Source organism: Rutilus rutilus (genome assembly GCF_951802725.1).
Source record: "Rutilus rutilus genome assembly, chromosome: 1".
NCBI lineage: Eukaryota > Metazoa > Chordata > Actinopteri > Cypriniformes > Leuciscidae > Rutilus > Rutilus rutilus.
This window is the reverse complement of record NC_140209.1, coordinates 20,469,831-20,497,591: the sequence shown is the minus strand read 5'-3', so window position 1 is coordinate 20,497,591 and position 27,761 is coordinate 20,469,831. Positions and strand designations below refer to the sequence as shown.

General features: G+C 37.8%; 1 protein-coding gene across 1 annotated transcript in view; it reads left to right on the top strand.

Annotated features, from left to right (window-relative positions):
• Nucleotides 1-27,761, top strand: part of LOC311292110 (uncharacterized protein) — a 30,494-nt gene extending 2,733 nt beyond the window's left edge. Inside the window, exons 3-6 of the mRNA XM_084411621.1 lie at nt 12,939-13,223; nt 22,438-24,061; nt 25,609-25,702; nt 25,980-27,761. Coding sequence (XP_084267747.1) covers nt 13,166-13,223; nt 22,438-24,061; nt 25,609-25,675 — 1,749 coding nt within the window. The 5' untranslated portion in view covers nt 12,939-13,165 and the 3' untranslated portion in view covers nt 25,676-25,702; nt 25,980-27,761. The remainder of the gene's footprint in view (nt 1-12,938; nt 13,224-22,437; nt 24,062-25,608; nt 25,703-25,979) is intronic.

Below are 27,761 nucleotides of genomic sequence, written 5' to 3'. Positions count from 1 at the left end.
GAAAAAATTCAAATCTTCTGCGTTCCCCCGAGAAACGCGTCCTGTTTAATGTCCTGCTGGCAGTGTTTCGGAGATCCGTATGTTAACAATGCGCACGGTTCATGGAGTTCAGTAAAGTTGGCAATATATTCACAGACCTGACATCCCAGATCAATAACTCTTGAGCTAAACTTTGTTCAAACACAAATGCCAGCTATTTCCAAATTATCTCTATGATCTCTAGGCAGCGGAGAGACACGTCCTAAGGGAAAACCCAAAAAAGTGTTATTGGGTCAATGATGTGACGGGTCATTTTTTTGTCCTAAGGCCTTAATAATAATAATAATAATAATAAAAAAACAAATATATAACATCCAAAGTATGTAAGGTAGTACAACTTGATCTCTTTTACTGAATCCAAAAGGTTTTAATTATATTTTACTACATATAAAGGTATTTTAAAGATTTTGAAGTGTCAAAGGGTCATTCGGTTTAACCGTCCGAAGGCCAATACAGCAATTTCATTTGTGATTAAAATATCTTAAAATTTAATAAATGTATATATATTTTTTTTATTCTGGCATGATTTTATAACATTATATATCAACAGTGCAAAATGGTATTAAAACTATGTGTAGAAGTCGTTGCTTTGTTATGAGAAAGAATGTCTGGAAAAATTATTTTCATTGATGTCATTTAGAGTAACCAATATAAAGGGCTCCATTTTGGATCGTCATGTGGTCAATATTATGCGACAGGATGTGACATCATTCAGACACCTGCAAAGGACCGAATGGTTGTGAAGCAAAGTAATTAACTCTCTCTTAACTATTAGAAAAATTCATGTTTTCACTTGCTCATACACATGTCCCCAAATATCAGGTCATTCGGTACAACCGCTATAAAACATGGATAATGTTGTAATATTTAAAAAACTTTTACTAAATATAAAATGTTTGATTGTCCTTTTGGTAGCTAGCTAGCTAACTAACAAGCTAGGCAGCTAGATATCAGCCTGTTAGCATTGAATGAAGATTTTGTCATTCATTATAACTAGGGCTGGGCGATAAAACGATAACGATAATTATCGCGATATAATTTTTCTCGATAAAACGATATCAAGAGGTCGATAAATGTTCGATAATGTTTATGCGCCAAAAGCAGAACGAAACTCATTTGAACAGCGCGCCACACGGACCATTTATCCGCTCGGCTCAAAGTCCAAACAGCAGCGCAGCGCGAGCTCACACAGATGAGTTTACTCTGATCGGTCTCGACACGAGATCCAGTGAGAAGCGCTTGAATTCAGCGAAGAACAGAAATGTCTCAGTGATTTAAACCAGTTTAAAGGCAGATGAAACAGCGCTGATGAACAGGGGAAACGCTGCGTGCAACGATACAGTCAGAAGACTTTTCTGTCTACAAATTCCCATCATTTACCATGGATATACTGTAATGTTGGCCTAGTAATATTAACTGCACCATGAAATGTGGGTTAAACATATTGAATTGAATTGTATTATATTATTAATGTAGACCATGTATTAAAGGACTAATGGAATATAATTACAGTATTATTTAATAATGTATTTAGGCTACTGTTTTTCATACAAATACCATAGAAACCATAAAGTTAAATTTTGCCATGAGTAGGGATGGGCGATATATCGCATCACATGTTATGCGCGTCTCATCAGTAAAGCCGGTTCCCTTGATTAGTGGTAAATCGCCATCACCTGCTTTCAGATGGAGCGGCATTTAGGGCTGATGAGATAATTAAGTGATTAATTTAGTGACGATTGAGCATTATTGAAGACACTGACAGGGTCCGAAATTAACACCCGCCAAGCGCCAAATGCGGGTAGATTTTCCGTTTGGCGAGTATATCTCAAAAGGCTATCCGCCACAGTGGCGGGTGAATGTTCATACCAAAATAATAAAATTGTCAGCGCGCACGCGCTCTTCTGCCTTCTAAGAACGAGCAGAGAGAGCGAGTGAGTGAGCGAGTGAGCCCCGGCCGCGCGCGCGCACTCACTATTCAGAGCGGACAAGCGTCCTTGACAGGGCGGCCAGAGCTTCTTTGCAGCTCAAGTCGGCGGCGGTGTGTACGTACAGTTAACGCTCTATCTGTTGACGGTGCTGAGGAAAAAGGATATGTGAAGCTCCCGCCACTGGAAGAAGCGGTCGCCGCCCATTTGTGTCCTGCTCATCAAAGCCGAGCCGTCTTCTTCAGCACTCGCGGATCGTGCACGTGCATACTCCGCCGCTGGCCAGGCTGCTTCTGCTTTACACACCATGCATGGCCGGTCTTTTCTCGATAAAATTAGTTTTCTTATAGCGTTTGCAACGCAATACTCGTTCCTTTATCTCTCAGGGAACCGAGGTTACGTAAGTAACTTAGCCGAGTACGTTCTGCCTTCCCATAACACATTAAATTGAAGTCAGGAAACAAAACTGAAAAAAAAAAAAAAAAAAAAAAATTGATTTCACCCCAATGATAGTAATATTTCATATATTTCTCTCATTTTGATCAATATATATATATATATATATATATATATATATATATATATATATATATATATATATATATATATATATATATAATTATTATTATTTTTTATTTATTATACATTTCAAATTTTGCTCTGGACAATTTTTTATGTTTGTATTCAACATAATATGCCTACCTTATTATCTCAATTAAAAGTACTGAAATGAATGTATGTGACAAAAAAAAGGGCTGTTTATTATTTTGGCCGGTAAAAAATATGCTTGGCTGGTGGATTTTTTCATCTACCAGTCATCACAAATTCATTTTTTTGTCCTAAGGCCTTAATAATAATAATAATAATAAAAAAACAAATATATAACATCCAAAGTATGTAAGGTAGTACAACTTGATCTCTTTTACTGAATCCAAAAGGTTTTAATTATATTTTACTACATATAAAGGTATTTTAAAGATTTTGAAGTGTCAAAGGGTCATTCGGTTTAACCGTCCGAAGGCCAATACAGCAATTTCATTTGTGATTAAAATATCTTAAAATTTAATAAATGTATATATATTTTTTTTATTCTGGCATGATTTTATAACATTATATATCAACAGTGCAAAATGGTATTAAAACTATGTGTAGAAGTCGTTGCTTTGTTATGAGAAAGAATGTCTGGAAAAATTATTTTCATTGATGTCATTTAGAGTAACCAATATAAAGGGCTCCATTTTGGATCGTCATGTGGTCAATATTATGCGACAGGATGTGACATCATTCAGACACCTGCAAAGGACCGAATGGTTGTGAAGCAAAGTAATTAACTCTCTCTTAACTATTAGAAAAATTCATGTTACTATCTAATTCTTAACGCTCTATCTGTTGACGGTGCTGAGGAAAAAGGATATGTGAAGCTCCCGCCACTGGAAGAAGCGGTCGCCGCCCATTTGTGTCCTGCTCATCAAAGCCGAGCCGTCTTCTTCAGCACTCGCGGATCGTGCACGTGCATACTCCGCCGCTGGCCAGGCTGCTTCTGCTTTACACACCATGCATGGCCGGTCTTTTCTCGATAAAATTAGTTTTCTTATAGCGTTTGCAACGCAATACTCGTTCCTTTATCTCTCAGGGAACCGAGGTTACGTAAGTAACTTAGCCGAGTACGTTCTGCCTTCCCATAACACATTAAATTGAAGTCAGGAAACAAAACTGAAAAAAAAAAAAAAAAAAAAAATTTGATTTCACCCCAATGATAGTAATATTTCATATATTTCTCTCATTTTGATCAATATATATATATATATATATATATATATATATATATATATAATTATTATTATTTTTTATTTATTATACATTTCAAATTTTGCTCTGGACAATTTTTTATGTTTGTATTCAACATAATATGCCTACCTTATTATCTCAATTAAAAGTACTGAAATGAATGTATGTGACAAAAAAAAGGGCTGTTTATTATTTTGGCCGGTAAAAAATATGCTTGGCTGGTGGATTTTTTCATCTACCAGTCCCCGTGGCAGGTGAGCCAAAAAGTTAATTTCGGACCCTGCACTGATGTTAACAAGCAGAATCACGGAAGAAGAAAATCACAAATTGTAAGTTACCATTAAGGTGATGCAGGGAACTACACTAACCTTTTCCACTGGTGGCACTTGCGCTACTAACTTTTTCAGTTACTGGCGCAAAACATGATCTGGTCGCACAAATTATTTATAGTAAGCCGCTCTGGATAATAATGAAGAATAATGAAACTGTATTGCATACAGATGTGCTTTTTATTTTACTTTCCATCTTTTAAACCACATGCCTTCTTGTTTTTGTTTTCTTTAACATTGGTTGGGAAAGAATTTCTGCATTAGAAAATACAGTACACAAAGTGCAAAATGGATTTCAACATGCTATGGTTGGCACAGATGGGCAAACTCCTGAACTCTTAAGTAGTGATGCACCGATGTGAAAATTGTGGTCGATACCGATAATAACCGATATTAATATTGCTGTTATGGCATAAAACAGTAAAAAATAAAATAAAAAAATAAACAGGAACATTGTGTACAATTAAGATAGGCTATTTAATTTATTATTCTAATTAGGGGTGGGCGATATGGCAAAAATATCATATCACGATTTTTTCAGGAAAATCACGATTCACGATTTTATCACGATTCATTTTTATGTTGGTTTTACTGTTTTGTGACTGAGCATTACAGCCAAACTAATGTCCATATTTTAAAAACAAAGCCTTAGGTAACAAAAAATAACTAAAAAATGGCAGACATGGGCGAAGATAAAAATATTTGTCATTATTTTCTTTGTTATTAAATATTAAGATCAAAGATACACATTACACATACACAACTTAATATACAAAATATAGCATTGAAGAAAGTAATTAAATGAACAAATATGAAAATAAAACAAAACAGACTTCACTGTATAAATTATACGTTGATACTTATTAAAGCTACTTCAGTCAATAGCAGTGAGTGATTTTCTCTTTGCATTGTGTTGTTTTATTAACATTAAAGGAATAGTTCTCCTAAAAATTCAAATTGTCATAATTTACTCTCTGAAGTTGTTTTAAACTGGAATAAGTTTCTTTCTTCTGTTGAAAATAAAACGTTATTTGGAAGAATGTGGGTAACCAAACAGTTGATGTACCCCAGTGACTTAGTATATTTTTCTCCTATGTTAGTCAATGGGGACTAGCTACTGTTTGGATAGCCACATTCTTCATAATATTAATATTAGAAAAATATGAGAAAATATTAGAAGGAAATTAATACAGGTTTGGAACAACATTAGAGTGCGTAAATGATGAGATAATTTTTATTTTTGGGTGAACTATCCCTTTAAGGACAAGCGGCAGCGTGTTTACTATTGCTACTGTTTCTTTAAGAGTTGCGCGCGACGCGTCTAATATACACGCATTTGACAAGCAGATTTACTCAGATTTTCTCAAGTTTGCTTTCACTTTAGACCATTAGACACATAACCGACTTTGTTTATGTAAACCTTGTGTGTATTTAACAGTATAAGCACAATAAGACTCTAAAGATAACTTAGTCCAGTATCCAGGTCGACAGGCTTTTAGTGCATGTGAGCTTCACATACGCGCTGAGGAACGCACACGTTAGAACACGTTAAAATATTCAACGTTAAATATTACATTGTTAAACTATAGCCCGTCCATTTTCATTTTACAATTATCTTCTCTCTCTGTGTGCGCGCGTCCGTGTTTGTGTGTGTTAGAGAGAGAGAGCGCAGCACTGATACAATGGTACGTTTTAATCTAAGTTAAGGTCGCGGGGCTGAAGCCAACTTGATGTTTTGAATGCTCAGAGCACGTTATAAAACGTATTCTTAAAATACACATTTCTGTTTTAATAAATAAACATAGTAAATCATAGCATATTGCCTAAAACATAGGTACAAAAATAATCAGTGATACATTTGCGACCCATTGAAAATTACGGTCGCAATGGCATTTCAAAAGGTCGCATATGCGACCATTTTGGTCGCAGTGTAGTTCCCTGTGATGGGTGTTTGCTTTAGTTGGGCTCTAGACCATTATATATAGGCTATATATATATATATATATTTATATTTACTGTTGTTTGTCTGCTGTTATTGATTTATAACAGTTAAATGAACAAAGTAAAATGTTATCTTATAGTATTGGTTATGTTTTGACATGATCATGCTGTGATCTGAAAAGGAAACTTATTGAGATAGAGTGGTTTAACTTGTTAACAGCAGCTTTGTGATTCTAATCTACAGCATATGATTATTAGTACTTATAATTCTAAGTATGTAATAAACATTGTTCTGATCAAAAGACATTCAGATAAATTCATTTGAAACACAGACATCAATAATCAGCCTGTGAATCTCAACAATGGTGACAATAATAAAGCATGTTGCAGTGGCTGCCACCAATCACAGCTCATGAATGGTTCCCATCATGCATTGCGGTATGAATAAATTATGATCTGAATTGTCTATGTAATTTACTTTTCCTAATTGAATATTCGGCTCCTCACCATTGTTGAGATGCATAGACTGAATCTTGAAATCTGTGTGTGCCTAAAAGAATGATTTTTTTTTAATCAACTTTTAAGAAATCCTTTATATTATATTAAAAAATTTGGGCAAGAATGCAGATTCACAGTTATGCTGTAACCATCAACATAACCCGAAGTCAGAAAGAAGAATTTTAAGGAGTTCAGTGATCAAGTTCATATGATGATTGTCATAATATAACCAACGCCATCAGATCACATTTTTCTTTGTTCAACTGGCAATTATATTTCAGATATAACAGCCAAACAAAATCTAAAGTAAACATTTAAGGGTCTAGAGCCCAACTAAAGCAACCATTGATCGTCATAACGGTAACTTACAATTTGAGATTTTCTCCTTCAGTGATTCTGCTTGTTATCATCTGGTGTCTTCAATAATGTTCAATCATCACTAAATTAATCACTTAATTATCTCATTACCTTAAACACTCTTAAGTGTGGACTCATACACTCCCAGGAGTGTTAATTTAACACTGGAGTTTTCACAAGCTGAGCCATATCGCATTAATTATAGCTGGCGATACGTCCGCGATATTAATGCGATATGGCTCAGCTTGTCAGTTAACTACGGCTCTTTGTAGTAAATGCCGCTCCATCTGAAAGCAGGTGATGGTGATTTACTACTAATCAAGGGAACCGGCTTTACTGATGAGATGCGCATATCAATATTGTGCGATATATCGCCCATCTAAATGATCTAAATGCATGATACTGGATGACCAATGGTTAAGTTTAATAAAACTCAAACAGTCAGAATATTACATTTTGCCAAATAAAAATGAGCACATGCAGAAACTAAGAAATTAATTGTCCAATAAATATATTTATTTTGTTAAGAAAGAATGACAAATGTTTGAATGTTCTACCTCGGACTTGTGAAATGTTCACCAGTTTGGCAAGTGTTTGTCCTGATATGTTCTGACAATAAAGAGTAGTTTAAAACCACAATGTTCTGGTTTCTACAACTTTCACTTAGGAGCAAAAATCTGCCTTTAAACTTGAAAGAAATAAAGATTTGACTTTTATCGTGATAATTATCGATATCGACTGATATATAAAAAAAAATCTTGATTTTTATTTTTTTATTTATTTATTTTTTGGCCATATCGCCCAGCCCTAATTATTAGGGGTTATTATTTAATTTAATTATTATTAATTATTAGATTAAAACGCGACGAGATTTCTCGTCGAGGTGAAACTTTGTCTCGTGAGTTGTTGTGATGTCAGTGATGGAGCGTGAGGGTGAAATTAGTATTGAAGATGCCCCTGCCACTTTTAAATCATTTGTGTGCCTGGCCAATCACACACACACACACACTCACTGTCCCTTGCTCACTCACTCACTCGCGCACACACGCGCTCACTCGCGCACGAACACTCACTGTGGCTCGCACTCTCACTCACTCGCCACACTCACTCTCGCTCGCACTCAACCCGTCGTGGAGGACCGTTAAAATTAAACATGCTAGTCTTTCTGTCGTGATGTCCTGAAGCATCGCAGACGCGTAGGTTATCGCCCACTATGACACACTATACGAAATGAAACGATCGAATCTTGCGTCCCGACGCCCGTTGTCCGAATCTCCACGAAACGGATCGTGCCAAAATCGTGCTAAAATAGTGTAATCTGAACCAGGCAGGTAATAAACATTTGACCTATCACGCAAAGAACCTATTAAAGCACTAAGACATGGGAACAGTATAGCTAACATTCACATATCACATGTCATATCGTTGCATTTAAAGTGTTATTTCAGTTATTTATACTGTTTTATTTTTTTATGTTCGATTTGTGGAAAGGAGTTAGATTTCTCATGTGAAATCGTACAGGGGAGAAGCCAGACGGTAGAGTTTATAGCAAAACATTTTGCAGTGTTTGCATGTCCTTTACTGCATAGAATTCATTAAAATAGAAGTAAAATAACATTCATTACAAGTTGATTTCAAAATGCACCTAAATTGTTTTGCATTTTGTGATTTTCAGTTGAATAAAAGACTATTTTCCATTCATATATTTCATCATTGAGGATTTCTTAAAAATTGTGTAAAAATCTCGTCTTGTCTCATTCTCGTGAACCCAATCTCGTGTCTCGTCTCGTCTCGTGGAGTAAGCGTCTCGTCACACCCCTACTAATTATAAGAGTCATTCGGTTAAACAGAAATTTTGGTTATAACGAATGACTTTGTCATATTTGTACATATCTGGAATAAATAAATACAACATTTTATAGAAAATGCTCGCCAAAAGAAGGGAAAGGTATCATTTGTTTTTATTATTTATATTATTATATCCAATAATATAGGTGTCTGAAAGTACCCCATAGACATACTATGGTGAAGGGAATGGCCAAAAAACCTGGATTGTGCATGTTTATCCTACTATGGTAGATTGCATAGGGATTTTGTATTGAACATGATTTTGCAGCACAGTGTCATAGAGACAAGGGGGTGGGCTCATTTTACTCAGGCAATCAATCAGTCTTTCAAGATCATCATGAAGCCACACCCTAGCGACCATTAAGAGCACCCTAGCAACTGTTTACATAGACTGCCATTATAAAAGGCCCAGAAGGATATCTTTGCAGCACATTGTCATAGAGACAAGGAGGTGGGCTCATTTTACTCAGGCAACCAATCAGTCTCTCAGGATCATTGTGAAGCTATCAAGCCACGCCCTAGCAACCATTAAGAGCACCCTAGCAACCCAAACAGAGAGGGATATCTTCAAATCCGAACATTTTTCATGAATCTATAGCCTAGCAGCTCATTGTTTAACAATTTAAACACTTGTTCCAAGACCAATTAAATGCTTTAATGTTTTAGGGCCCTATCTTGCACCCAGCGCAATTGACTTTGTACACCGATGCATGTATAATTCCTATTTTGCACACGCGCACAGCAGACTTTTCCCTCCACAGACGCACGCCGGTAAATTTGGAAATACACTTGCGCTCCCGGGGGCGGTTCAGCGAAAAGAGATGGCGTGTTCCGGCGCAAACGTTCCCTGGAGCTATTTTGCAGGTTTATAAAACAATTCCGCCACTGACCAGGAAAAACCTAGTCTAAAGTCAGTGGCGCGTTGCGTATGTTATTCACATGCTATTTTAAGGGCGCATGCTTGGCCATAATCAATGTAGCGTGTGCACAACGCGCATACACTTTGATTGTCTCATCTACACAGAAGCAGCAATTTTCATTTTTTGCAAATCATACATTATTACAAGGAAAGATATTAACACGAGAGAAATCATTGTTGTGTCCATGAAGATGTGAAAAAAATAGGCATAAATCTAGCTTACACATTTACTCAAATTATCATACGCCTGTTTAACCGAAGCTAATTTGGGTGGGTTTCTCTCATCACCATACAATGTCACTTCTCTGTGTTTTACGGCCCTGACAAGAACGTCGGTCTCCTCGGCTGTGAACCGCTCCTGGCAAATCCGCCGTTATAATAGCAAACCGCCATGGAACAAGCGCGCCTGCTCTTAAAGGGAATGCGAGATGTCGCTCTGATTGGTTTATTTCACGTTACGCCCAAAACACACCTATGTGTAATGTAGCTACTTCAGACCAATCCCTTTTTATTGCGCTTTTCCACTACACAGTACCAGCTCGACTCGGCTCGACTCAGCTCGGCTCGGCTCGCTTTTCGCTCCGTTTTCCATTGCAGATAGTACCTCCACAATAGTACCTGGTCGTCATAGTGACGCCGCAGGAAACTGCCGTGACTTAATCTTTTACGCGAGACGCGCCCGCTACCCACACACACAGGACAATGGAGGAAATCGAGTGTATGCTGTTTTTGGATGTTTTTGTTTTTGCTGTTTTTTATTCAGGATACTCCGTCTGGCGCGTGCAATGATGACGCAGTGAATAGTGACGAATCTCTCTGACCAATCAGCAGTCTGCTGTGTTTCCACGTCACATTTTAGTATCGCCTCAGCTCGCCTCAGCTCGCTTTAGAACCTCGCTGGAGGTGGTACGAAAAAAAGTACCTGGAAGCAGGTACAGGTACAACTTTTACACAGTGGAAAACCAAACAGAGCCGAGCCGAGGCGAGCTGGTACTGTGTAGTGGAAAAGCGCCATTAGATTTGCATCGAGCGCAAGAGTCATGTATCCCGCCGGTATAATAGCAACATCGCCCGAGATTCGCCCACAAAGTTACTTGCGTTTCGCGCTTGATACCTGCGTTTCAGATCGTTAAAATAGGGCCCCTAATGTTTTAATTAATATAATTTGCGATATAAGTTATATATTCATTCCAATATCAAAATGTTGGATATCAAAATGTTTTAATGTTTGAAGTACTCTTTACATTAATAGCCTATTATATTAACAATATTGTTAATAGCCTATATATTAACAATAAAATGTGCTTTTGAATCTATTTGTGTCTGTTTATTGTCTTAAATATTCATAATGTCAAAGGCAGCAGACATGGTCATTCGGTATAACCGGCCTTGGTCATTCGGTAAAACCGATATAGTAAATATTTAAATGGAATAATATTGTTTTTAATAACTAAAGGAACTACAATAATACAAATATAAAGCAGATAAGGCTTTTTTTTTTTTTTTTTTTTACATTTCCCCTTTTCCCCTGTGCAATGTTTTACTTGAATATGTTGGAGTGTTTAGAGTAGTCCAATAAATGATTACATTTATGAGATCAGTGATAATTTTATTTAATATTTCTTTCTATCTCAACATCAATGTCAAATCAGTTTTTTTCATGAATAATTATCTGCAAATTAATAATTTTAGATATATTCATGTCATCTTGTAAAAAATGACAAAAAAAAAGTTTTTATTGATTGTACAAACCACAAAATCTTATTGTTAACACTAAGGGTGTCACGATTCTCCAAATCCTCGATTCGATTACATTTTCGATTCTAAAGTCACGGTTCGATTCGATTCTCGATTTAAAAATAAATAAATTGAAAGCACAAGCTATGCCATTTTAAGACTTTTATGCAATATAATAATATCTGACCTTTGTTCGCAATACCACACACTACATTGTCAAATTTAAAACGTTTATTAACAACATAATGTAACAATAACTTATATCTTCAGTCAAATGGAAACTTAAACAATATAACCTATTACCTGGCTTTTATAGTCCCGGGGCTCCCTGGACTCCTCAGAGCAGTCACAGGCGAATAGCACGGCGTTTTAAATTGGGTTCCCACAGCGTTTGCAACGCAGTACGAGAGAACGTTCTCGTAAGGGAACGTACTTGGTTACTTGCGTAACCTCGGTTCCCTTACAGATAAGGGAACGAGTACTGCTTTGCCTTGCCGTGCTATTTCGCTCATATCAGGTACTTTTCGCTTCAGTCGATTTAAACCTAAAATCCTTTGGCGAGTTTTTTGTGAATTACACTCTCCAGTCGCGTCCAAATTGGCGCGCTCGAGGTTGGCAGGGCGCCATGCGCTCCCATTGGACCGTACGCCACTGCTAACTTGCCATAGGTTCGTGCAGTTGCCACAGCACAGACAATCAGCTCGCTCAGACGAGATATGATGCTCTCGCTGTGCAGCTGCAATGTGTTTTAAAATAAAGGCTTCAATATTCTCGAGAAAAGGAGTTTAACCTATTACAGGCAAGCCGAGCTGCCGTGACATGGGGGCGTGGCAGCATCGACGATTCCATTTTTTGATTCGATAATCGAGATTGAGCATTATTTTCGATCGATTTCGATTTAAAATCGAAATCGTGACACCCTTAGTTAACACCTAGGTAAACTAAAAAATGGTTTCAAATATAGTTATATCTCCATTCTATTTTTTTACACTTTTAAAAACCTTATTCGTCAATGACCCTACTACAATAAAACTCATTAACTTCAATGTTAAACACTGTAGTGTGACCAAATTCAGTTCACACATAAATGGTCTCCTACTGGTCATACTACAACACTTAGTGTGATACAACATGCTTTTGCATATTTTATACTATGAAACTTACAGCTGCTTATTTCAGGCCGGGATGGAAATGCTCAAATATGGTGAAGCCCTTAGTCTCATGTTCATTGTTTAAAACACATGTATGTGTATTGATTACATTTGAGGTGTAGGCTATACTGTATGTTCGAGACTGGACTCTGGATTTGCGTTTGCAAAAGCGATTGGCTTTGTTACTTGAAGAATAAAGTTTATTTTCTGGCATCAAAACCCCAAGACTTCAAGAGGGATTTTTAGTGACAGACTCCACAACAATATTTGAATGAATAAGGAGACTAATTTTAGGGTTATGAGTTGAATGAGCATCAGTTACTTAATGATAGATAGAAATGCTTAGAAGTGTCATTTAGTATTAAAACAAACTCACTAACTGATATATTCTTGATTTTGGCAGATAAGCTCCTCCCATAGCAATTCATCATCAGTGAAGCTCCTCCCACAGCAATTCATCACCAGTGAAGCTCCTCCCACAGCAATCACATCACCAGTGAAGCTCCTCCCACTGTAATTCTCCAATAAATGCTGTAAATTCCCATCATCTACAAGTGAAGACGAGCATCAGAGCATCAGGAAGAGCTGAAATCTGCAAAGACTGAGTTTATTAAAGAGGACAGTGAGAACATGAGTGATCCAGAACCCTGCAGAATGAAACGCACTGAAGATCCTGGAGAACAAAGAGGTTGGTGTTTATTCATTCATGATGCTGAAGAACATTCATGTTAGAAACATTCAAGCACTTCTTCACATTTAAACAGGTCAACTATGAAATTGGTACAAAAGTTTCATTTTTGGTTTTCAAAAAAAAGGTCAGTAACGCGAGGTTTGAGAATTTATTGTCAACATCAGGTCAAACTAAATATTATTTTAGCTCTTTTACTTTTAATGTATATCTGGTTCACATTTTTTCTTCTATGTTAAAATTTTTGGACTTTTCATAGTTTACAACAATTGTTTCGTTTTTTTGTGGCTCTTTTTTTTTTAAGTATCAGTTCAGGCTAGGGCTGTCAACGAATATTCTAAATTCGAATATATATTCGAATAGTTTTAAAAAAACAGAAATTCAAACGTTAAAATTAATATTCGAATGTGAATTTCGAATATGGAAAAACACGCCCGCGGAAGCAGAGGCGCGGCTGTCTGCTTTGCGAGTGGGCGCGCGCGCTGCCTGAGGGACAGGTCACACGAGTCGCACTGTCTAGCACAGCGTCACTGCTGAAAGTTGACAGTGCACTAAAAGACAATGGAATAAATTGCAGTCAGTTTTTCCTTTTTTTAATACAAGCACCAATAATGTAAGTAGCCTTTTTCTTTTTTAAGGGACAATATTTTTTTTATATTTTTTTTAATTTAACAATGTTCAATAAATATGCAATGATGGTATTTTTATGAACGGGTCATTGAATCTCACGATTCGTTCAAAGCCACAGATTCGTTCACGATGCAAAATAGAGCAATAAGCCTACTGACAATACTGTTTTAAATGTAGTACATCACTTAATGCTACCCTTCTGTTTGTTGAACTGTTGTATAAAATCAATGTCACATTTGAAATCGTGTGGATATTCAGGAAGCATTGCATTCTTGCTCGTATAATATGATCAACATTAAAAACAACTGCTGGATATCAGTCTATATTTTGATCGCAGATTTAGTAGCACAGATAGCGCAAACGGCTCGTGGCAGAACACAGACCGACTGAACGACACTTTAAGTAGAAAATCTCAAATGAAGATCGCTAAACTCCAGCTCGTCTGTGTTTTCAGATCATCCGCGGTTCTTCAGCAGTGTAGAGAGCGCGCGCGCATGGTTGCCAGATACTATTGAAAAGACCAGGTAGAAAATGTGTTCTTTTAACAGAAAAGCTCTGACTGGGGGTTTAATTATTAAAATCTGGCAACCGTAAGCATGAACGCTCGTAAAAACAGTCAATGTGTTGTCGTCTCCTTTATTTGACACAAACAAGTGGTTTTGGTTAAGTTTAAAAAATGTTTAAACACATTTCAGTCTCGTCTTTTTTCGTCAACGATATTGCATGTGTTGATATAGTCACAGTTAGGGTTGGGAATCGTAATACATTTTCCGGTTCCGCCAAACGATTCCGGTTCCGGTTCCGGTTCTGGTTCCCATTCAATACAAATTATTAAAACAACTAATAAAAAATAGTAGTAAGGGGAAAATGCACAATCCTTTTTGTGTTTATTTCTTATACTTGTCAAATGAGTTTAACAGACTGGTAATGTCAACAAATTCAACATATTATTTAGCAATTTTTGCAAAAATAATAAATTTTTCTGAAGGAAAATAAATATTTCTGCATTTTCTAGGATAATTTGGGACCTCTCCTATAGCTTATTGTATCTCCAGCAGTGGAGAATACCCTCTCAGAAGGGCTAGAATATGCTTGAACACATGTAAGATCCAGACAGATGAAACATAATATTTCTTATACATAGGGTTGGGTATTGGTTGGGTTTTATCCGATACCAGTACCTACTCGGTATTTTTCAAACGGTTACGGTGCTTAAACGGTTCTTAAACCGGTACTTAAGAAAACGAAAACGCACACACTTTATCAAAAAAAAAATAAATACCTGTGTGTGTTTTCTGAAAAAAGATTTTCTGATTTCTGATAAAATAAAAAATTGTGCTGATGTAGCCGAAAACACTTAAGTTAAGATCAAAATTTTGTCTTCTCATATTATTTATATATATATATATATATATATATATATATATATATATATATATATATATATATATATATATATAACATATTATAGACTTTTACAAAACAGAGAAATATCTGACACTGAGCAGAAATATTTAACACACATAGTATAGCCTCATATAAATATACTTGATATACTTCATACTTGATATGCAAGATTTGCAGTTGGCATTAAAATACTAGACTTACCCGAAGAGGAACACTGCAGCTGAACTTGAACTTTAGTCAAGAGTGTCAGAGGTTTTGGGTTCTAATCCGCATTCGTAGGTTTTTTTTGTTTGTTTGTTTTTTAAACCGATTATGCTCATCAGTGGTTGTATATCAAGCAGGGACACTTTGTGTGCATTATATGTTTATAGGGGGCGGTGAAAAAAGTCAGGCACCGAAATCAGGCACCGAAAGTTGCGTTCTTATTCGGTCTCGATACTACCGTTTACGTCGGAACCGGTTCCCTATTGGAACCGGGTTTCGGTACCCAACCCTACTTATACATAATATTTCGATTTGAATAATTGATTCATAAAGACTTCACTTCATTACTGGATGAATCAGCACTCTAGCAGTTTAATAAACAGAACTGCATGCGTCTTGCAGAAGAACTTTGTAGCCGGAGCTACTTCTCTATGTTTATTTCTATGACGCGGGTGAGTCACTCAGGCACTGTGCTACTCCGCAGCGGTGCCGGTGCAAAGTAGTCAGAGTATAAACGCTTATTACAGGCTTACCGTAGTGATTCAGGATAAGACAAAAACACGGTTTGAAAAAAGGCATTCTTGATGTACTCGCTCATTATATACATGTAGTAAATTCTGAAGCAAATTTTCGTTATTTGAAGCGACTTTCAAAAGGTGATTTACTCTGTTTTGATTGCTACCGTAGACATCAGTGTTTATTCTCGAACTATAAACTTATTTCAGTACTTCTGTGATCATTTGAATATTTGTAACACCGAAATACCGATACTGTGTTGTTGAAAAGATTGTGAAAGTAAAGCTGTTTCATATTGACAACTGCTCTCTCAGCGATCGCATGGGTGTTTGAATCGAGATCGTGTCTCTCTCTCTCTCTCTCTCTCTCTCTCTCTCTCTCTCTCTCTCTCTCTCTCTCTCTCTCTCTCTCTCTCTCAAAACGTATATGAGTAGCGCGAGTGCTTTCATTACTATTTTAATATTCATGAGGTGAGTGCGAGACGTCGCTATTAAAGGATAAGCTCCCAGCACTTCGCCCACACATTGGCCCAGAATCGTTTTTGGAACCGAAACTTAGGAATTTCGCACGGTTCCGGTATTTAAAAAAAAAAAAAACTACCGGTTCGGGATAAGAACCGGTTTTCGGGTTCCCAACCCTAGTCACAGTTATCGTTTAATGACGTGGGTGTCGTATCTCATCGTCTTGTCTTAGTCAGGGGAAAAAAGGTCGTCAACGAACATTTTTCGCCATAGTTTTCGTTAACGAAATTAACACTGTTGTGGTCACTCTGTGGTCTGTTTTTTTTTTATTTAAAGGTCCCATGACATGAAATTTTCACTTTCTGAGGTTTTTTAACATTAATATGAGTTCCCCTAGCCTGTATATGGTCCCCAAGTTTCTAGAAATTTCAATCGATGTAAATCGAGCTTTTGCTATCTTTCTCTGCCTTTGAGAAAATGGAGGCTCATACGCGCTGATCATGAATCTCCTCCTTATGACGTCATAAGGACGAAATGTTACCTCCCCTGTCTCTGCTTTGCCCGCCCAGAGAATATATTTTCCGCCCATGAGAAAATGCGCGCGCGCGATTTTAGTTTGTCCACGAGAGATATCATGGCTTTTGAGCGAGCGAAGCATAACAATTGCTCAATAATTGGATGTACAAATGAACACCGAAGGGTCAATACAGAGCTGGGCTTGCTGAACGTCTGAAACTAAAGTCTGGATCACTCTCTTTGGCTCAGCTACACACCTCGGACAAGTAAGTCAACTAATGATATATAAGTGTGTTGCTTTACTGTTTATGGTTACCTAGATTGTTACACGTAGAATGTGGCTGTAACATTAGCTATGCAGTTTATGTGTGTGAATACACACACTGTAACGCGAGTGTTGTACACTTCTTTGTTATTGGGATAACCGTTTTCCTGTTGGTTATATGGCGCGCGCGATATCCGCATTTCAAGATCGCAGAGCTTGATGTAATTGTAATAAGATAAATACAGACGTTACAGATCTCTCATGAAAAGGCAACAGTAGGTTCGCGTTAGCTACATGATAATAACTGTAAACCATCCGAATAAAGTACCGTATCCAGACATCATTTTTTAAACTAACCATTCGGAAACGTCCTGCTGGAGCCGCTGAGTTGAAACTTCTTCATCCGTTGCTTCTCCATCTGGATCAGATTCTGGGTCAAACTGAAATGCTTGAAAGACTGCGTGTCTTCGTGCCATTGCTATATCCAACGTAAACATGCACGCCACGGTACCGTTGCGCAAGATGGTCAAGGCCACACCCACCCTCCACCTTGCGCCGCCTTTCTCCTCCTCATTATCATTTAAGGCTACAGACACCGAAACGGCCTGTCTGAAGGAAGCTCATTCTGGGACTGGCTTGTAGTGGCTATAATTCTGCACCGAGGCTGAATTTTTGGAAAGAGATTTCAGATACAGTACTAGGGACCACTAAGGCCTATATTAAAGCCTACAAAAAGTAGCATGTCATGGGACCTTTAAGATAAATTCAATGTATAGCAAATAATGGCCAACAGCCATATCACCCTGTAGCCCAAGACTGTTTGCCCACTGAAACTAAGCAGGGTTGCTGAGCCGGGTTAGTACCTGTATGGGAGACCTCCTGGGAAAACCAGGTTGCTGCTGGAAGAGGTGTTAGTGAGGACAGCAGGGGGTGCTCACCCTATGGTCTGTGTGGGTCCTAACGCCCCAGTGTAGTGATGGGGACACTATACTGTCAAAGAGCACCGTCCTTCGGATGAGACGTTAAACAGAGGTCCTGACTCTCTGTGGTCATTAAAAATCCCAGGATGTCCTTCGAAAAAGAGTAGGGGTTTAACCCTGACATCCTGGCCAAATTTGCCCAGTGGCCTCTGTCCATCATGGCCTCCTAATCATCCCCATAAAAAATATATATTGGCTTCATCACTCTGTCTCCTCTCCACCAGTAAGCTGGTGTGTGGTGGGTGTTCTGGCGCAATATGGCTGCCGTCTATGGATAATCCGGCCCTGCCCCTTCTGTGTAAAGTGCTTTGAGTGCTGAGAAAAGCGCTATATAAATGTAATGAATTATTATTATTATTATTATTATTATTAACAATAAATCCAAAATATAATAATATACAATCTTTTGCACTTGACTGCATAAAGTTTGTGTTCTTGTAATTCAACTAATGCCTAGTTCACACTACACAACTTTAAACGTCGGCAGATCGCTGTGCTGTTTAGACTACATGACTTGCTCTGGAGTCTTGAAATCGTTGTGGTGTTCACACTATGTGACACTACGTAAATGTTCTGCAACAGGGGGTTACACACTACACGAGTTGACAACAACTCTGGCACCCAACGACTCTATCCGGTCCTAAAACCACATTTTGTCACGAAAACAAGCGCAAGAAGTGGAATGGGAAATGGCGCATTGTCTATTTGAAAATGGATGGCGGGACAAAATTGGCAATAAAAAAAAAAAATATATATATATATATATATATATATATATATATATATATATATATATACAGAGAGGAAAATAAGTATTTTAAACACCCTGCTATTTTGCAAGTTCTCCCACTTGGAAATCATGGAGGGGTCTGAAATTGTCATCGTAGGTGCATGTCCACTGTGAGAGACATAATCAAAAAAAAAAAAAATCCAGAAATCACAATATATGATTTTTTTAACTATTTATTTGTATGATACAGCTGCAAATAAGTATTTGAACACCTGTCTATCAGCTAGAATTCTGACCCACAAAGACCTGTTAGTCTCCCTTTAAAATGTCCACCTCCACTCCATTTATTATCCTAAATTAGATGCACCTGTTTGAGGTCGTTAGCTGCATAAAGACACCTGTCCACCCCATACAATCAGTAAGAATACAATTACTAACATGGCCAAGACCAGAGAGCCGTCCAAAGACACTAGAGAAAAAATTGTACACCTCCACAAGGCTGGAAAGGGCTACGGGGAAATTGCCAAGCAGCTTGGTGAAAAAAGGTCCACTGTTGGAGCAATCATTAGAAAATGGAAGAAGCTAAACATGACTGTCGATCTCCCTCGGACTGGGGCTCCATGCAAGATCTCACCTCGTGGGGTCTCAATGATCCTAAGAAAGGTTAGAAATCAGCCCAGAACTACACGGGAGGAGCTGGTCAATGACCTGAAAAGAGCTGGGACCACCGTTTCCAAGGTTACTGTTGGTAATACACTAAGACGTCATGGTTTGAAATCATGCATGGCACGGAAGGTTCCCCTGCTTAAACCAGCACATGTCAAGGCCTGTCTTAAGTTTGCCAATGACCATTTGGATGATCCAGAGGAGTCATGGGAGAAAGTCATGTGGTCAGATGAGACCAAAATATAACTTTTTGGTCATAATTCCACTAAACGTGTTTGGAGGAAGAAGAATGATGAGTACCATCCCAAGAACACCATCCCTACTGTGAAGCATGGGGGTGGTAGCATCATGCTTTGGGGGTGTTTTTCTGCACATGGGACAGGGCGACTGCACTGTATTAAGGGGAGGATGACCGGGGCCATGTATTGCGAGATTTTGGGGAACAACCTCCTTCCCTCAGTTAGAGCATTGAAGATTGGTAGAGGCTGGGTCTTCCAACATGACAATGACCCGAAGCACACAGCCAGGATAACCAAGGAGTGGCTCTGTAAGAAGCATATCAAGGTTCTGGCGTGGCCTAGCCAGTCTCCAGACCTAAACCCAATAGAGAATCTTTGGAGGGAGCTCAAACTCTGTGTTTCTCAGCGACAGCCCAGAAACCTGACTGATCTAGAGAAGATCTGTGTGGAGGAGTGGGCCAAAATCCCTCCTGCAGTGTGTGCAAACCTGGTGAAAAACTACAGGAAACGTTTGACCTCTGTAATTGCAAACAAAGGCTACTGTACCAAATATTAACATTGATTTTTTTCAGGTGTTCAAATACTTATTTGCAGCTGTATCATACAAATAAATAGTTAAAAAATCATACATTGTGATTTGTGGATTTTTTTTTTTTTTTTGATTATGTCTCTCACAGTGGACATGCACCTACGATGACAATTTCAGACCCCTCCATGATTTCTAAGTGGGAGAACTTGCAAAATAGCAGGGTGTTCAAATACTTATTTTCTTCACTGTATGTATATATATAATATATAGGGCTGGGTATCGTTAAAATTTTTTCGATACCGATACCTTGATTTCGATACCGGTTCTTAACGATACTTTTTTCGATACCAATTTTATGAAATCCATTTGAACAAGATTACATAACACATTACCCCAAAACTTTGGTTTTATTTTTTCAGTTTGACTCATGCTCCTTAGCCAGTGCACAAAGGAACTCATTTTTTTTATAAAGAGCTCATGCTCACCAAAGCTGAATTTGTTTGATCAAAAACACAGTAAAACTTGTAACATTGTGAAATAGTATTACAATTTAATCTTATTTGAATATATTTCAAAATGTAATTTATTCCTGTGATGTCAAAGCTGAATTATCAAAATCATTACTTCAGTGTCACATGATCCTTCAGAAATATGAAAACAGTTTGCTGCTTAATATTTTGGAAACTGATACATTTTTTCATGATTCTTTGATGAATAAAAATTTCAAAAGAACAGCATTTTTTTAAACATAAATCTTTTGTAACATTACACATGTTTTAAGGTCATTTTTGATCACTTTAATGCATCCTTACTGAAAAACTGACTAACCAACACCTTTGAACGGCAGTGTACATTCAGTAGGTCATTATTGCAATATAAACACAGTCAGAGTGATCAACAGGTATCTCTTCATTTACCAGTCGAAGACGGAGCAACTTTCTGCTCTTATGTTTACTCCGTGCACTGTCAAGGGCTTCATCATATCTGTCGTGGTACCGGTCTTTGCAGCAATTATTTTACCGCAAATACTGCATTGCGCGCTGTTGGCATCGAGCCTGGAGAAATGTAGCCACACTTTTGATCGACTTATCCACATCTTTACGGTATTGTGTGTGTGTGTGTGTGTGTGTGCTCGCGTCTCATATGACTGTGCGTGGAGAGTTTGTGTATGCGTGCACGCGTCTCATATGAGTTGCCTAAGTGCGCAGAGAGTTCTGCGCGTCTTGCGTGTGTAGAATTTGCGTGTATATGCGTGAGCGACTTTAGGTGTGTCGTTGTGCATTTCATATGTATTTGTTTGAGCACTGACGTTGACGAGTTAACCCCTTAGGTATCGAAATCTGGTACCGAACAAGTCATTTTTCGATACTCGATAGTATCTCGGCAATTCGGTCGGTACCTTAAAAGTATCGAACTAGAGAGAGAGAGAGAGAGAATGGGTGAAAGGATGGATAAGCACACGCGGGCAGCAGGGATTGTCTGTCAGAGAGAGTTGGAGGTGAGTAAAACATTATAATAAAAAAGCAGCTGCCTGTTGTGGTTTGGTAATGATGGTTACAAATACAAAAGGCTTTTGTAATGTCATAACAAGCTGATCATTGGCTGTTGCTCGTCACGACACGTGACACCACAGGCAAGCTCCAGATATTTGGCATGCTAGATATTTGTCTGGCGTCAGCGACGCGTCAGCGAGCGTTTTTGATGCGTCGTTAAGTATTTCACACTTAAAGATTGGCGAGCGCGGATCACCCGCAGATTTGCACGCGATTACAGCCCGACCTGTCGGCGAGCTCGTCAACTTGCGAATCGGGCTTAAATCTGGCTTAAAATCCTGTAGTGTGAACTAGCCATAAGATGCCACAGTGTGACATTTCTGAGGCAAGCAGAGCAGGAATTGGATTTGCCAAACTCAAACTGGAACACATGGAAACTTGTTTATTTAACTTTAATTAATATAAAAAAACAAAAAGGAAAATGGTAATGTTTTATAGCAGTTGTCTACTTTTATGTCCTTTCACCTAATTTTTTTTCTCTTTGTATGATTTTTATGAAAAAAAATGTTCCACTTCAGATCTGATGGAAGAGAACGAGGAGAGTGAAGAACACTTGCGTCGCTCAAAGAATAAACAGACATTTTTAAAGAAAAGAAGAGCCAAGAAATGTACAACCTGCACTCAGTGTGGAAAGAGTTTCACAACCAAACATCTTAAGCTTCACATGAGAGTTCACACTGGAGAGAGACTGTTCACGTGTGATCAGTGTGGAAAGAGTTTCACTTTTCAAAGTCACCTGAAGATACACATGAAGATCCACACTGGAGAGAAGTCCCATGTATGCCATCAATGTGGAAAGAGTTTCACACAATCATCAAATCTTAATATTCACATGAGGATCCACACCGGAGAGAAGCCGTTCTCATGTGATCAATGCGGGAAAACATTTCTTAGTGCATCAAACCTGAAGTCACACCTGACAGTTCATACGAAGGAGAAGCCACATTCATGTTCTGTGTGTGGAAAGAGTTTTTCACTGCGGCAACATTTAAAAGTACATCAAAAAATTCACACTGGTGTGAGAGAGTACATGTGCTTTGAGTGTGAGAAGACTTTTACTACAGCGCAATGTTTAAAACTGCACGAGAGGATACACACTGGAGAAAAACCTTACAAGTGTTCACACTGTGACAAGACAGTCAGTGTGTTATCATCTCTGAAAGCACATGAGATGATCCACACTGGAGAAAAACCTTACAAGTGTTCACACTGTGACAAGAGATTCAACCAGTCAGCACATCTGAAATCACATGAGAGGATCCACACTGGAGAAAAACCTTACAAGTGTTCACATTGTGACAAGAGATTCAGCCAGTCATCACATCTGAAAACACATGAGAGGATCCACACTGGAGAAAACCCTTACAAGTGTTCACATTGTGACAAGAGATTCAATGTGTCAGAAAATCTGAAAACACATGAGAGGATCCACACTGGAGAAAAACCTTACAAGTGTTCACACTGCGACAAGAGATTCAGTCAGCCATCATCTCTGAAATCACATGAGAGGATCCACACTGGAGAGAAGCCGCACACGTGTGATCAGTGTGGAAAGAGTTTCACTATTAAAGGTCACCTGAAGATACACATGAAGATCCACACTGGAGAGAAGTCGCATGTATGCCATCAGTGTAGGAAGAGTTTCACCCAATCAGAAAACCTTAAAAGACACATGAGAGTTCACACCGGAGAGAAGCCGTTCTCATGTGATCAATGCGGGAAAACATTTAATTGGTCATCAAACCTGAAGTCACACCTGACAGTTCATACGAAGGAGAAGCCACATTCATGTTCTGTGTGTGGAAAGAGTTTTAAAGAGCGGCAAAATTTAAAAGTACATCAAAAAATTCACACTGGTGTGAGAGAGTACATGTGCTTTGAGTGTGAGAAGACTTTTATTACAGCGCAATGTTTAAAACTGCACCAGAGGATACACACTGGAGAAAAACCTTACAAGTGTTCACACTGTGACAAGAGATTCAGTCGATCACAGCATCTGAAAACACATGAGAGGATCCACACTGGAGAGAAGCCGCACACGTGTGATCAGTGTGGAAAGAGTTTCTCTATTAAAAGTCACCTGAAGAGACACATGAAGATCCATGCAGTGGAGAAACCACATCACCACAGTCTGAGATCACGGTAAGAAGTTCATCTTTATGTGCTGAGAAACAAAATCTCTTCTGTGTGAGTTAGTTTCCTAACAGCCATGATGAGCAACAGGACATCTTGGTGGTTGCTTGCTATCCGCTTCACGTTATTACACATTATTATGAGATATTGAGTTATAATTATAGGAAAGTATCTCATTATTATGAGAACATTTATCATTATGAGATGTTAAGTCGTTATTATGAGAAAGCATCTCATTAAAATGCAATGTTAAGTTATTACAAGAAAGTTTCTAATTATTATAAGATACTAAGTCATAATTATGACATTTCTCATTATTGTGACTTACATATTTATATTATTTGCGCAACTGTGATGGAAACAGATTAAATCAAATCAGCTTTCTGTTTCTAATATATCTGCTTGTTATTATTAATTTCATTAATTAGTTGAAGCCATAGTTCACTTAAGTTGGTTTTGATCATTAAAAATTATTGAAGAATATTTTTTTGTTGCTGTGGCTTCGACAAAACCTGATTATCCATGTTATACTGCGCGATTTGAAGACAGTCACAGTTCTGTTAGTTTCATTTTCATGGATTTTAGTTTGTTTTCTCAGTCACATGTTCTCCTTTGTCTTAGTTTTCCCGCCACATTATGTTGTAGCAAATTCTCAAATCGGGTCTCGAAGAAATCTCCAGGAAAGTTCCAGGTTTCAGAAGAAGTAACTTAATTGACAAGCAACAAAATGAGATGCAGCTATTCATCTGACTTGCAATGGTCGGAACCTCAGGTTTTATACCTTTTCTTATCACTAGGTAGCCAATCAGCTATCTTTCTCTTCTTGCTCCACCTCAAGATCTCGCTGCCGTTAGCATCATCTTTCCCGGAGACATTTTTCTATTGGTGGAAAAATCTTTGGCCATTCCCATTTTTAAGGAACATCTCGGGTCACATGATTCTCTGCACCTGCAGTGTTGTAATGCCATCCATCATTTTTAATTAACATTTTTAGTACCATCTTATCAACTACCTATACACACCTTCTCTCTGAGCTTGTTAGGTACTCTTTCATCCTTACAGACCCCTTGACCTGATTTATCCTGATTTAACCTGGGTTCTGACTGAGACACAGAAATACAGACTTTTACATGAGGCAAAGGAAAATCTCCAACATTATCTGTTGTCATCGCCATTGATTTGATCTGTACAGGTGTTTGTTATTATACCCTCATTTGCCTTATATTTAAGTGGCAGTCTTTTCAGTTCTCTTTTGTCTGGTCATTTTTCCGCAGAGCGGTTGGTTTCATTTGCCTATCTTGTTTGTATTACCTTCTGTGTGGATAAAGACTGTATACCTGATCTTCATCGTGTGCGTCTTGCAACCGTCAATGGACAAGGATCAATGTCACTTATTATTATTATTATTATTATTATTATTATTATTATTATTATTATTATTATTATTATTATTATTTATTTATTTATTTAAAATATGTGATTAGTCTTAGTACTTATTGTAGAATCTGAAATATTTATTGATCATCTCTCATCATGCCTATTATAATTTTTGGCAGATCTACCAGAAAGCATCTGGAAGCAGAGGACAGAGAGAACACCAGTGATCCAGAACCTGCAGAATGAAACATCATGATACTGAAGAACAAAGAGGTTGGTGTTTATTCTTGATTCCTCATTCATACATCATGATGAAGAACATGCTGATGCTCACCAGATTTACATTGTTTCATGACCAAACTAGTGATTTATAACACAAATCATCTTCATGATATTAAAATAGATCATAATCGTGCACAGCAGTTGTTGACCAGATATGATGGGATTAAAATGACTATTGAACTCATCAGTGATCTTGACTTTGGGCTTCACTTTTCATTTCACATTTGTCTCTCATTTGAAATCTCACTTGATGTAATGTTTATTTTAGACCTGATGGACGTGAACAAGAAAGAGAAAACAGAAGGCAAAAAATCTGTCTCCTGCCCTCAGTGTAAAAAACGCTTCACATGAAAATCAAGTCTGAAGATTCACATGAGAGTTCTGGAGACACTGGGAAGAAGCGGCTCATTCTGAAGAAAGACCATTTAACTGATCAGTGCGGTAATCAGTTTCATTGAGCATCAGTCCTGAAGAAACACTTGAAGATTCACACAAAGGAGATGATTAATTCGTAATATTACAGCAGAAAAGACCCGGCGGTGTGTGTTTCAGTGCAGGAAGTCCTTCACTACAGAAGATGAACTAAAGAAGTCAACAGTTGGATGTGTCAAAACTGTGGATGTGTCAAAACTTTCTTCACTTAAACAAAGACAAAACTGAAGTCATTGCTTTTGGAAACAAAGATGAAGTTCTCAAGGTGAATGCATACCTTCACTCTAGGGGTCAAACAACCAAAAATCAAGTCAGGAATCTTGGTGTGACACTAGAGTCAGACCTTAGTTTCAGTAGTCATGTCAAAGCAATAACTAAATCAGCATACTATCATCTGAAAAATATTGCAAGAATTAGATGCTTTGTTTCCAGACAAGACTTAGAGAAACTTGTGCATGCTTTCATCACCAGCAGGGTGGATTATTGTAATGGACTCCTCACTGGCCTTCCCAAAAAGACCATAAGACAGTTGCAGCTCATACAGAACGCTGCCGCCGGGATTCTGAGCAGAACCAGAAAATATGAACATATCACACCAGTCCTCAGGTCTTTACACTGGCTCCCAGTTAAATTTAGGATTGATTTTAAAGTATTATTACTGGTATATAAATCATTCAATGGCCTAGGACCTCAATATATTGCAGATATGCTCACTGAATATAAACCCAACAGATCACTCAGATCATTAGGATCATATCAGCTTGAAATACCAAGGGTTCACTCTAAGCATGGCGAGTCTGCTTTTAGCTATTATGCCAGCCGCAGCTGGAACCAGCTTCCAGAAGAGATCAGATGTGCTCCTACAGTAGTCACATTCAAATCCAGACTCAAAACACACCTGTTTAGCTATGCATTTAATGAATGAGCACTGTGCCACTGTTCGTCCGACTGTTTGTACTGTACATTTACATTTTTACATTTATTCATTTAGCTGACGCTTTTATCCAAAGCAACTTACAATTGCTATATATGTCAGAGGTTGCACGCCTCTGGAGCAACTAGGGGTTAAGTGTCTTGCTCAGGGACACATTGGTGTCTCACAGTGGATTCGAACCTGGGTCTCTCACACCAAAGGCATGTGTCTTATCCATTGTGCCACACCACCCACTGTACTGTATTTTATTTTTTATTTTTCTACTGTTTTAATTATTCTTATTTCTTTTTATTATTTTAATTTCTTCTATGTAAAGCACTTTGAATTGCCATTGTGTATGAAATGTGCTATATAAATAAACTTGCCTTGCCTTGCCTTGCCTAAAGTGCCAGAAAGTCACACTGGAGAAGAAGGCCATAACACTTTAAGAGAGACCTGAATCTGATATACATTTTTAACTTGTTTTTCATTAGAACATCTACTTTCTCCTCTTCCATGCAAACGCAAGATATACTTTCATTTGTCTTTGAAACTGGACACTTCTCTTCTTCTCTTGAGATGCTTTGGCTATTATTGGTCAGTAAAGAGAGAGATCTGTCTCATTCGCTTTCACTTTTAACAATGTACAATAATGTTTGTATTTGCTTAAAGTAATGATTGATTAAACTCATTACTCAATTTTTA